This window comes from Microtus pennsylvanicus, chromosome 4, assembly GCF_037038515.1.
Source record: "Microtus pennsylvanicus isolate mMicPen1 chromosome 4, mMicPen1.hap1, whole genome shotgun sequence".
NCBI classification, from domain to species: domain Eukaryota; kingdom Metazoa; phylum Chordata; class Mammalia; order Rodentia; family Cricetidae; genus Microtus; species Microtus pennsylvanicus.
Genome location: NC_134582.1, coordinates 127,351,458 through 127,363,941, shown reverse-complemented (window position 1 = coordinate 127,363,941; position 12,484 = coordinate 127,351,458). Strand labels below are relative to the sequence as shown.

General features: G+C 40.9%; 1 protein-coding gene across 1 annotated transcript in view; it reads right to left on the bottom strand.

The window, feature by feature from the left end:
• Cdc123 (cell division cycle 123) overlaps positions 1-12,484 on the bottom strand; it is a 44,195-nt gene that overhangs the window by 16,965 nt on the left and 14,746 nt on the right. The window contains exons 5-7 of the mRNA XM_075970425.1: positions 10,852-10,947; positions 8,976-9,082; positions 3,599-3,647 (exon numbers count right to left, since the gene is read on the bottom strand). Of these exons, the coding sequence (XP_075826540.1) occupies positions 3,599-3,647; positions 8,976-9,082; positions 10,852-10,947 (252 nt within the window). The remainder of the gene's footprint in view (positions 1-3,598; positions 3,648-8,975; positions 9,083-10,851; positions 10,948-12,484) is intronic.

Genomic DNA, 12,484 nt, shown 5'->3' with positions numbered 1-12,484 from the left:
ACAAAACACATTCTTGTCCAGTTGGGGTTTAGGTTTGGCTCAGTGGTGAACACTTGCTTGAGCATGCTTCTTAAGAAGCTCAAAGCCCTTAGAGTATCCCAGTCAAAACACTCATTTTGAGAGATCAGAAATGCATTGAATCAAGCCTTGCAAATGTGGTATTTTAAAAACATGATAAAAGGCAGGAGAGATGGTTCAGTAGTTAAGAGCACTTGTTGCTCTTGTAGAGAACCTGGGTTCAGTTCCCAGAACCCACATGGCAGTCCACAATCTCCTGTAACTCCAGTTCTAGGGGATCTATGCCCTTTTCTGACCTCCATAGGCACCTAGCACACACATAATACATAGACATATATGTTGGTAAAACACATATAAAATAAAATTAACAAATTAAATTAAAAAATAAAAATAAACATCAAACTAAAATATTATACATTCTTATGTATTAAAGTTGGCCTTGGAATAGGGTATGTGTGAAAATGTGGCTATGAAAATTTTATTTAGCAACAAATACGCTACTATAGCACATTAACAGCAACAAGCAACACACACAGTGGTTGATTTTAAAGCACAAAGGGGTAGAGTCTTTCTCCTTGCCCAGTCTTTCTGTTGTCCTCAGAAGCAGCCAGAACTTTCTGGTTCTTATTTGTCTTTCTAGAAGTAGTCCAGGAATACGTAAGTATATAGCATATGGAAACATTTTTAAAAATACAGACAGAAGCATATGCTACATGGGATTCTACTTGCAACATTTTTCACTTTAATTACTTGAGGAATATCACTTCCCTAGCTTTAACTCTTGTGTTCTTACCATGATGATGCTGTTTCAAAACAAAAGCAATTCAACGGCAAAGGACTGGTGAGCAAATCTTAACTTTAAACGATGACATTCCAGCCAGTATTATACTTCAATGAAAGACTAATTCCTCAAGTGATGTGCCAGACTTTGTTGACTCCCCATGGAAGCCTTATGCTCTCTGAGGAGTGGATGAAGGGTGGGGTGGGTGGAAAGTGGGGACATGGGAGGAGGGGAGGGAGTAGGAACTGAGATTGGTATGTAAAATGAGAAAAAGATTATTTAAAAAAAAGAAAGGAAGGAAAGAAAAAGGAAGGAAGGAAAAAAGGAAAGAAGGAAAAAAAGAAGGATACTAAGAAACAGTCTTTACAGTTCTTGTACAGCTAGCACCAAGTATAGCAGGTGCTTCACAGGAAGTGTGCAGCAAAGCAGTAGGTGTAAATATGTAATATGCATACAAATAATGCTATAAAAGACTGCATAATGACATAGGAAAATAACACTCTGGAAATCGGTAGGAAAAAAGTTCACACTGGCATATAAAGATCCCAGTAACAAACACTCTAAGACCCACTAACTGTTTGGTGACCTAATAATAAGTTCAATATCCTACAATAACCAGAGAAGATGTATGGCTATTCAACAGAATGAATATTCAATTCAGGGAGTGTTGGTGAACAATATTTTTTATTTTGTGATACTGGGAACACACCTAGAGCCTAAAGCATGGCACACAAACTAGGCTGCTTGATGAAAACACGTATATGCAGAGATGTCTAGAAGCAAATAATGAAAAATTTTAATCATGGCACTGAACCTAAGACATTATAAAAACCAAATATGAAAATGTTTTGCAATTAACAAGCATAGACAATTATACTTGCTTCAAATTTTTCAGAAATACTGTATTTTAATAATGCAAATTAAAAAAAGAATCAAGAGTATACAAGTGATAGCCTACTATGCAGCATTTAAAGGACAAGAAAACTCTAGATTTAATTGATTAGTTAAGAAATTAGCTGTATTTAAGAATAGTACCCATTTGAGAGATATTTATATGTACATTTTCAAAACAATGGAGTAAAACCAGGAGTCTGCAATGACTACAATGCCTTCTAAAGCTGGGTCATTACTTTCCATTCTTCAACATGTTCTTTCCAGGATGAGTGAATGATACAGAGGGAAAGCGAGGATAAGGTTTTTCCTGTCAGTGTAATTTGGATTTGGAGTCTCCCTCACAGGATCCTACTTTTCCACTGCTTGCTCTCCTGCTTGTGGTGCTATTTGGAAGGCTGTGGAGGAGCTGGTAGGTGGTGGCCCTGGCTAGCAGACACAGGTCACAGCACAGTACAGGCTCTGAATCAGACTTGATTGGGTAAAAAGCACAAAGGTGTTGTAGAAATTATTTTAAGGTGTGTTACATTTGTTTATGCTATGGAACATTTGTTTAATGATGCAAAGATGTGTTGCATTCTTTTATGTTTCATTTGTTTAGCTCTGTGAAGCTGTGATTCTCTGCCTGTCTAAAACACCTGATGGTCTAATAAAGCGCTGACCGGCCAATAGTGAGGCAGGAGCAAGGATAGCCGGGGCTGGCAGGCAGGATAAACAGAGAAGGAGCAAGAGAACAAGGAGAGGAGGACGCTAGGGGCCACCCAGCCACCCAGCCACCCAGCTACCCAGCCACCCGGTCACCCAGCCACCTGGCCAGCCACAGAGTAAGAGTGAAAGTAAGACACACAGAAGAAAGAAAGATAAAAGTCCAGAGGCAAAAGATAGATGGGATATTTTAAGATAAGAAAAGATGGCTAGAAACAAGCCAAGTTAAGGCCGAGCTTTTATAAGTAATAATAAGAATCCACATGTATTTATTTGGGAGCTGGGTGGCAAGACCCCGAAAAAAGCAAAAAGAGTAAAAAAATATCCAACAACACAAAGACATTTATTTTATTAAAGAATGTGTGTATTCTAATATATAGCCTATAAACAGTACATACTCATTTTTCTTTCTCTAGTGGTTTGAATAAGAATGGCCACCATAGGCTCATAGATTTGAATGCTGGGGAGTGGCTCTACTAGTAGGTGTGGCCTTGTTGGAGGAAGTGTGTCACTGGGCTTTAAGATTTCAAATGCTCAAGCCAGGCCCAGTGCTGCTTGCCCATCTGGATGAAGAACTCTCAACTACCTCTCCAGCACCTGTCTGCCTGCATGTCACCATGTTTCCACAATGACAATAATGGACGAAACCTCTGAAACTGCAAGCAAACCCTAATTAAATGTTTTCTTTTATAAGAGTTGCCATGGTCATGGTATCTCTTTACAACAACAGAACATTGACTAAGATATTCTCTCTCTCTCTCTCTCTCTCTCTCTCTCTCTCCCTCCCTCCCTCCCTCCCCCTCCCTCCCTCCCTCCCTCCCTCCCTCCCTCCCTCCCTCCCTCCCTCCCTCCCTCCCTCTCTCTCTCTCTCTCTCTCTCTCTCTCTCTCTCTCTCTCTCTCTGAGACAGAGTCTTACTGTGTGGCATTGACTAGCTTGAAGATTGCTTTGCAGACCAGGTTGGCCTTGAACTCAGCGGTCTGCCTGCCTCTGCTGGTATTAAAGGTGTGCACCACCATGCCCCCCCTGAACAATACATATTCTTCTATACGTATGACAAATTTCTGAAGTTTAAAAATTTAGTGTTTCTAAGTTCCCAGAGAAATTAGTCCAAATTTTTTTTTATTCATTTACAAATAAGCAGCACTAGTTCATGACCTTTGACCAGGATTCTTAGTGTCATAAAAGGCAAAAAGATGCTTACCTCGTATTCTATACAAGGATCTGGAGAATCATCAGTACAATGAATGAATCTTTGGAGAGAAAAAATGCAATTGAGTATTTTTTAATATGTTAGTTTATGCACAGACATGTTCATAATTAGTGTGAGAATCAGATTTCATAGAAAGTATCCAGAAAAAAGGGACTAATGCAAATTCTGTCAACAGTTATTAAGTATTACTTAGTGTTATGCATTATGTCATCTCATTCAATCCTCAAAACAGCATGAAGAGTTCATACACTACTCCATTATTCTGTTGTTGGGTCCAAACTTCATACATAAGCTAGGACTATATACAACACAGGCTGCCCAGCTTCTCAGTGAACGTAGGATGCCACTGTACACACTCTCAGTGCTGGTCCAGCTGCTGAGACTCCAGACTGTAGACTGCTCTATGACCATGAGCTCTGCCAATGGGAGCCACACAAGTGACCATACTCCTCCAATGGAGGTAGGATGATATCCATTCTCCACCTTAGTGCTCACTCTGTGGATGAGTCAGCATGCTGACTGTGGCTCCATGAACATTAACTTGGCCACTGACAGCCATACAAAGTGGTTGTCATTTCAAAAAAATATTTGACAGAACAATTCAGCCGCCCACTACACCTCCCTCTAAGTATTGTTCCATGAACAATGATATACACCAGCATAAAACGTCCATCTGTGCCAAACACTAGGCCAGGCACCAGAAGCACAAAAACACCTAGGACTCTCATGTCCTTTAAGAGGCGTAGCAGAGAAAGCTAGCAGGTACACACAATTTCAGAACACTGAGGTGAATAAACTAAAATACTCTGGCATCACAAATGAAGAACCAACTGGCTGGCTGTCATGTGAGGGAGGGAGAGGAGGAAGTAGGAAAAGAGTTTATGTGTAAGACAAAGGGAAATGTGTCAGGGCAGAAAGCGAATGAGAAGGCAAAGAGCTACATGAGATTAGCATGGGTGGGGTGCGGAACACAAGGGGAAGCCAGTGATAAGGATGGGTGAAAATTTTGATAAGGAGAGCTGGGTAGATTTTTCTTCACTTTGACACAAACTAGAGTCACCTGAGAAGAGGGAACCATATTGAGGAACTACCTCCATCAGATTGGCCTGTGGTTGACATGGGAGGGGTCATCCTGCTGTGGGCAGTGCTCTTGGGCAGGTGGCCCTGGGTTGTATAAGACAGCAAACTGAACTAGCCACGGAGAGCAAGTCAGTAAACAGCACCCTTCCACGGTCTCTGCTTTTGTTCCTGTCTTAGCTTCCATTGATAATAACTGTAAACAGTAAGATAAAATAAATCCTTTGCTCGCCAAGTTGCTTTGAGTCTGTGTTTTATCACAGCAAAAGAAAAGCAAGCTAAAACAAGGAGGAAACACAGATGATGTGGTCCCAGGGGTGGTGGTGGGGACTATAACGGGGATTACTACATTTCATTGCATTAAAACTATCAGGATGGCACAAAGTTTTAAGGTCGTGGGGGAAAGACTAGCAATGTCTAGAAGGCTTACTACAACAGTCTCAGGAAGAGAGGAAAGGCTAAATGAGGCAATGGGAGGGGCGAGGGAGAAGAGTACCACACAAAGCCACTGGGAGGGCCAAATCACTCTAACTTAGCGAGGGATTAAAAAAGGAACAGGGCTGGAGAGATGGCTCCGTTGTTAAGAATGTATTGTTCTTGGAGGACCCAAGTTCAATTCCCAGCACCCACACCAGTGGACTCTGTTTTTACAGGAGTGAACATCACATGTGCCAAGAACAGCTGGAAGCCTTTCTCAGCTGCCGTCTCACTTAAACCTTGCAGTAAGAGCTGTCATATTGTCTCCATTTATCTGAGCTATCAAGGCTCAGAAGGGTGAGGTAACAAGCGGGAAAGAAGCATTCAGTCACAAGCTGCACCACGTGTCTAGGATGGAGATGCTAGAGCTCTTAGGTTAAGCCTAGTAGGTAGACAGAGAGAGAGGTATGTGTATACACACACACTATATACATACTGACAAGACATTAGCCTAAAGAAGTACCAGTGTTGAAAAAGAAAAGAAGCCAGGCTGTAGTAGCACACGGCTTTAATTCCAGAACTCAGGAGTTTGAGGCCAGCCTGGTCTACAAAGGGAATTCCAGGACAGCCAGGGCTACACAGAGAAACCCTGTCTCGAAAAAAGTTTAAAAAGAAAGAAAGGAAAGAAGGAGGGAGGGAGGGAGGGAAGAAAGGGAAGGAAGGGAGGAAAGGGAGGGAAGGGAGAAGAAAAATTTATCATTAACTAAATCATATCTCCATGAGAAAGTTGGGGAACCTGTTTTAACATACTCTAGCACACAGTAGTGCTATCTGAAGAGCTTATTTTCCCTCGAAAGCAAAAATTCCTTTCTTCAAGCTCATCTAAAGTATATTACCCAAAGGAGCTATATTCCAACACTAGCTTTGAGTATATTTAAAATTTCTTAAGCAAAAATGAATCTTACAGGTAGTTTTATGTTAATCAAAATTGAGGCCATGAAATGTCAGGTTAATAAAAATTAATACAATTGTTCCAGTCTCTAAAAATAACCACCTTTTCCCCACCAGGACCAGCAGCAGGATAAGACTATGAATATTAATAGAGTTCCTAGGTTCTGACACCCAAGTAAGTACTCAGGATTAGAGTACCCATACAAATAAGACAAGTAATCCAATGCATGTTAAGAAAACAGGAACTGCTTGGTGTAGCAGTGCATGCCTGGAATCCCATGACCCAGGAGGCTGAGGCAGGAGCACTTCCATGAACTCTAGGCTAGCCTAGACTACATAGTGAGTTCCAGGCCAGCCTGGGCTAAAGTGCGTAAGAAAATAAAAATAAAAAGGGAAGAAAGGAAGACAGAGGAAAGGAAGAAGAGAGAGAATAAGGGAGGGAGAGAGGAAGGAAGGAAAAAAACAAAGGACCAGAGGTCAAAAAAGAAAAACATCATGCCAGCCGGTGGTGGCGCACACCTTTAATCCCAGCACTGAGGCAGAGGCAGGCGGATCTCAGTGAGTCTGAGACCAATCTGGTCTACGGAGTGAGTTCCAGGACAGTCAGGACTGCTATACAGAGAAACCCTGTCTTGAAAATAAAAATCATAATCAAGACCGTAGGTTCCATATTTTCTTCTTCTCTTCCCCTCCCTTCCCCTTCCTTCCCTCCCTCCCTTCCTTCCTCCCCCCTCCCCCCACTCTCTCTTTCTTTCTTACAGTGGTTTTTTTGAGACAGGGTTTCTCTGTAGCTTTGGAACCTGTCCTGGAACTAGCTCCGGTAGACCAGGCTGGCCTTGAACTCAGAGATCCACCTACCTCTGCCTCCCAAGTGCTGGTATTGAAGGCGTGAACAACCACCACCCGGCCCTTAGCTGCTTTTCTATTGTCATGATAACACCGTGGGCAAGGCAACTTATAAAAGAAAGCATGGTTCCCTAGGGTTAGAATCCATGGCCATCACGGTGGAGAGCATGGCAGCAGGCAGACAGGCATGGCAATGGACAATATCTGATAACCTACATCGTGATCCACAAGCACACACAGGGAAAGAGAGACACTGGGAATGGTGTGAGCTTCTGAAACCTCAAAGCCCACCCCTGAGTGACACACCTCCTTTAACAATCCCAATCTTTCCCCAACAGCTCCACCATCCGGGGACCAGACACTGAGTGCCAGCCAGCAGACTCACATGTCTGACCCCTCCACTCCTAATGCCAGGGTTGCAGGCAAGGACCACATATCCAGCTTACATGTGGGTGTTGGGGACCTACACTCAGGTCTGCATGCTTGCACTTTGCTGATCCACTGCCCCGACTCCACTTGTTAAAAATGCTTCTTACAAATACCAATTCCAAATCTTAGTCATCATATTACTACTTAAAAATAAGTATATTTATATACATATTTACATTCTACCACCTTATAACATTATTTTTAGCTAGTTTAACATTTATGTAATTTTTAAAACGAGTAGTTTGAGAACATATGTGGTACCGGAGGTTATTGCTGTAAGCTTTTTCTTACTGAGATGACTAACCAGATGGCCAAGTATGTTTATGAAGGGGATGCTGAGCCATCTAGAGGCTGAAGAGAAAAGTCGAAAGGAGCCCCTCCAGGAGCTCATCTTGAGCAGATATCAGGGACAATCTGATCATAGTAAGACCTCTCTCTTCAGAAAAAAAAAAAAAGTTGAAAAATTACAACATTGTGCTTCACACTAACCAAGGCCTAATTTTATGAAAAAATAAATCATGAGCAGAAAGACAAAGGACAAATTTTGAGCAAGAAGAAAATAATGCATCAAAGTTTTGGTGGTATAGCTTTTCATGTTGTTCAGAAAGGCAAAACAAGAGTTTTGGCATGCAGATGCCATTTCTTTAGCATTTTCAACTATGGTAGAAAGGGAAAGATTTTTAAAAAAAAGTGAAGTAAGAGTGATTAGATGGTTCATTAGAATTTTCATAGATCTTTTCTCCAAAGAAGCAAAATACTGTATTTAAAAATTAAACCACCTATGGTAGTTTGAACGAGATGTCCTCCACTATCGCAGACACTGGAACACTTGGTCCCTAGCTGGTTGCACTGTTTGGCCCATTTAGGTATGTCCTTGCCAAAGAAGTCTATATCTAGGGGTGGGGCTGGGGGTGCCTGAGGTTCCAAAGCCCCATACCATTCCTAGTTAGGGTTCTTGCTTCTTGCTCATGGTTTAAGATGTGAACTCTTAGCTGCTCCTGCCACATGCCTTCCCTCTGATGTCAGACACTAACCCTCTGGAACCATAAGCCCAATAAACTCTTTATTTAGTCATAGTGTTTCATCATAACAAAAAGTAACTAAGACACGAACACCATCTAAAGCACATATATTGTCATCTAAATAAATACAACTGAAAAATGATAGTGGCCCAGTTACGTCAAGTCCACTTATACACAAAATTTTACTCCTGAGGCTACTGCTGAACTTCATTTGAGATTATAAACATTTTATCAGCAGTTTTAGTGGCCTATGATTATGATCACTTATTTAAAAATAAAAATTCAGCTAATTATGTAGTGAGCTCACCATGCTTTCCTGCTTTTTACTCATCAGTAGTTACTAATTTTGTTCTTATAAGTATATTTAAATTTTATAATAGGAAAAATTACTAAAATGTTTTATCTATCTATCTATCTATCTATCTATCTATCTATCTATCTATCTATCTATCTATACTGTGTTGGTAGTTAGGCATACCCATTGTAGCATTTGCTACAAAAGAAAAAGAAAGGTCCGCTTTGAAAATACCACTTGCGGGCCACAAGTAGCTCATGATGCAGAACTGTTAGAGTACAGCATTAGAGAGTAGAATTTTACCAATAGGAAGGTACTCACAAACACTTACGGCTGTGTGAAGTCACGAGTGATGAAATCAGAACTCTTGAACAGCAGGAAGATGTCACTGAGGGTGTTGCACTTCAGAGAACTATTCATTGCTATCCAGTATGCATCCTAAATAATAAACATGTGTGAGTTAAGACACATCCCACAGCTGCAGCTCAGGTACATAAATGAAAGCAACAGCGCCCAGCACCTCAAGGGTTTAAAGAAAACAGCCAAGCAAATTTTAGTAGAACTGTCGGATATCAAACACACTTCTTAACAGAAAGGGCATGACAAGGGCATGCCAAACTCAGTTATGTACACTGAAGACCAAGATGGTTCAGTCAGTAAAGGCACGTCCCCAAAGCCTTCATCACTGAAGATCAATACCTGGGCCACACATGCGAGAAGAAGAGAACCAAGTTCCACAAACTGTCCTCTGACCTTCAAGTGTGTATGCACAAGAACACCCACAAAACAAACAAACAAATATAACTTTTTAAAAAGAAGGGCAGTTGTGCACATTGAGATAGTAGGATCCACACTTTTCAGCCCAGGGCCAAGTACTTTCCAGTGTTTTTCATGTTAATATGGAAGGCGAGTTAATGAAGTCACACACAACATCTAAAAGATTCAATGGTAAAGAAACAGCTATTGTCCAAAATAAAAGTCGTCATTTCCATCCTTCCTGTTTGGGAAGAATGACAAACACCTGGGGCTGGATGGCCAGCATAGTTGAGAGTCTATGTATTCAATCAGAAAGGAAGAAAGTGAAACAGTTTCAACCATCACATCCTAAAACAGTGGCTACGCTGGACATGCGGACAAAACATAAGGGAGCAAGGCTCAGTGCAGTGTGATTAAGTCCCACTTCCATAGTCACAGGATAAATACTCATTGAAAACACTGGGAGGAAGAGAAAAGAAAAAAACACTGATAATTACCAAAACTATCCAATTATCCACACTACATAGAAGAAAGCACTGGTGTATACAAGCCAATAAATAAAATCAATAAACAAATGGACAAATAAGGAATTTAAAACCAAAAATAATCTTCCCATCATATAGAGATGATAATCTGACTAGGAAACTAAAAATGAATTTAAAAACATCTACATGATGTCTTTATAATTTCTCCCAATGAAAAAGGCAGTAACTTCTGGTTAAAGGAAGAATACCTAGCATTTAATTCCACTAAGACATCAGTATTTACATAACAAACAACACAATTGGATTAGAAAAAAACAAAAGAATGCAACTACCAACTCCAAGGAAAGTAAAATATGGAATAAAACATACTAATAATCATAGTAAGAATACACCAGTGAGTACAAGGTGTTTACAAAATGAAAGCCACTGAAAACACTTAATACTGGGAGAAACCGAAGGCACCACCAAGAGTGAATACACACTTCCTGCGCTGTGCACAGCTCGTGTGTGGGAGGGGTGTGTACTGACCAAAGACTAGAGGACAGCGTTCAAGGGTTGGCTCTCTCCTGCCTTGTCGATCCCGAGACTAAACCTGGGCTATCAGGTGATCCTACTGAGCTATCTCTCTGGTCCAGCATATTTATTAGTACTTTTTAACAGAGAAAATCTTGCTCAACCGAGAAAGTGACATTTTAAGAACTGCAGACTATTGAAATAAAGAAAATTCTAGCACAATTGGCAACACAAGGGATCAAACTGTCTTTTGGTAAAATGCATAGTATTTCACAGACCCAGGAAAGTACACACAGCAAAATCAAAAGAATAAAACAGAAGAAAAAAAAATAAGCTCAACAGCATTTTTTCTAGAATTAGGACTATAATCAAATCTTCCATGGGGATAGAAAATGAAATAAAGAGCAAAACAAACAAGTATTCAAATAAAAAGATTTTCTTACGTGCACCTACCCTTGGGGCGCTCCAGTTAAGCTTAGGGAAGACACTACCCCCCAAGGAATTGATAGCTTCCTGGACTTGAGTGTTGAATTCAGGAAACTCTGGCGCCTATAGAGACAGAGAACAAATCATGAACAAGTCAGTATCACTAGAGTCACAGAAAATATGATCAATGTCTCAAGATTGTAGCTAGGATATTAAAAACAGAATTCTTTAAAATACAAATTATTGCTCCTATTCATCCACTCGACCAAATAAAATCCGCAAGAAAATAATTTACTAGAAAGAGAAATAATCAGCTTCTCAAAGGGTACTTCCTAAAACAATCAAAACTCTTATCTCTGGAAATACACATGTCTGTCACCAAGTACACGGTACAAGAGGAACAAATCACTTGTTCTTTCTGAATACTTACATAATGCCAGCATCTAAAGCCAACTGAGCTGGCATATGCCCTGTAATCCCACCACTTGGCAAGCAGAGACGGGAATCAGGAGCTCAGGACCGTTGGCTATAGCAAGTTCAAGGTCAGCTGGGTTAAGGGAATGGGCGAGAAAGCAGTATAGAGTGTGCTCTGCACAGCAAGCATAAGGACTTCAGTTTAAACCCCAGTACAAAAGCCAGGCGTGGCTGCCCATGTCTGTAAGCCCAGCAGGTTGTAAGGGCTCACTGGCCAACCAGCCTCGCTGAATGGCAAGCTCCAAGGTTATTGAGAGACCCTGGTTAAAGGCAATAAGAGGAAGGGCGACAGAGAACAACACCCAGTATCTTCCTCTGGCCTCCCTGGACACACACACAAATGGACTAAGGAGAACTGGTATTTGTCAAGAGAAGAGATTGGGGTGGGGTGGGTAATGCCTGGACATACACTCCAGTTCTCAGAAATATTATGCAATGCTTAACAGGCCATCTGTGGAAAAGGGCCAGCGAAAATGAAAAATACATGATGTGACACACTACTATTTACAGACAAGTTTTAATACAAGCAAAAATCCCAAATAGTGTCTGTGTGAGTTAAAATGTCCTTTTTTTTTTTTTTTGGTTGAATTAGAAACAGACATTTTTGGATAAAAAGTAACTCAGTCTAGTGTTTGTTTCAACCAGGAAGTGACAGAAAAACTACTATTCAACAGGAAGATGCACTTGATTGCCAAGAGGCCCTGCCTTAGGCTTTCGGTAAATATCAACAGGGATGGAAACAGGACTTTCTGGGGAGTCAGAACACAAGGACACTGACAAACACTTCCTGTCACTCTGCCAGCATTACCCTCTAGAGAGGGGGATTGCTGACCCCTACTGGGCAACCGTAGGTTCTGAAAAAAATCTAATCAAACTCCATAGTAGAAAAATATTCTGACAAAGTTTAAAATTACCTACACACTACAAAACCCATGGACTCTCATGTTCTTGTCCAGAGAAGAGAAATAAAAAACTGAGAAGATTCTGGGAGAAAAGGCCAAAAAAGTAAGCTCTTAAAATTGGGAATATACCTCCCAATTAGAAACAATTCATTGGTGGTGGGTTTTGTTTGGTTTGAGGGCTAAAACTTGATCCCTGGCCTGTGTGCCAGGCAAGCACTCCAATACTAAGATACACTCTCAGCTCTAGAAAGGAATTCTAAGCCAGATGCTAACCTGTAGGCTGG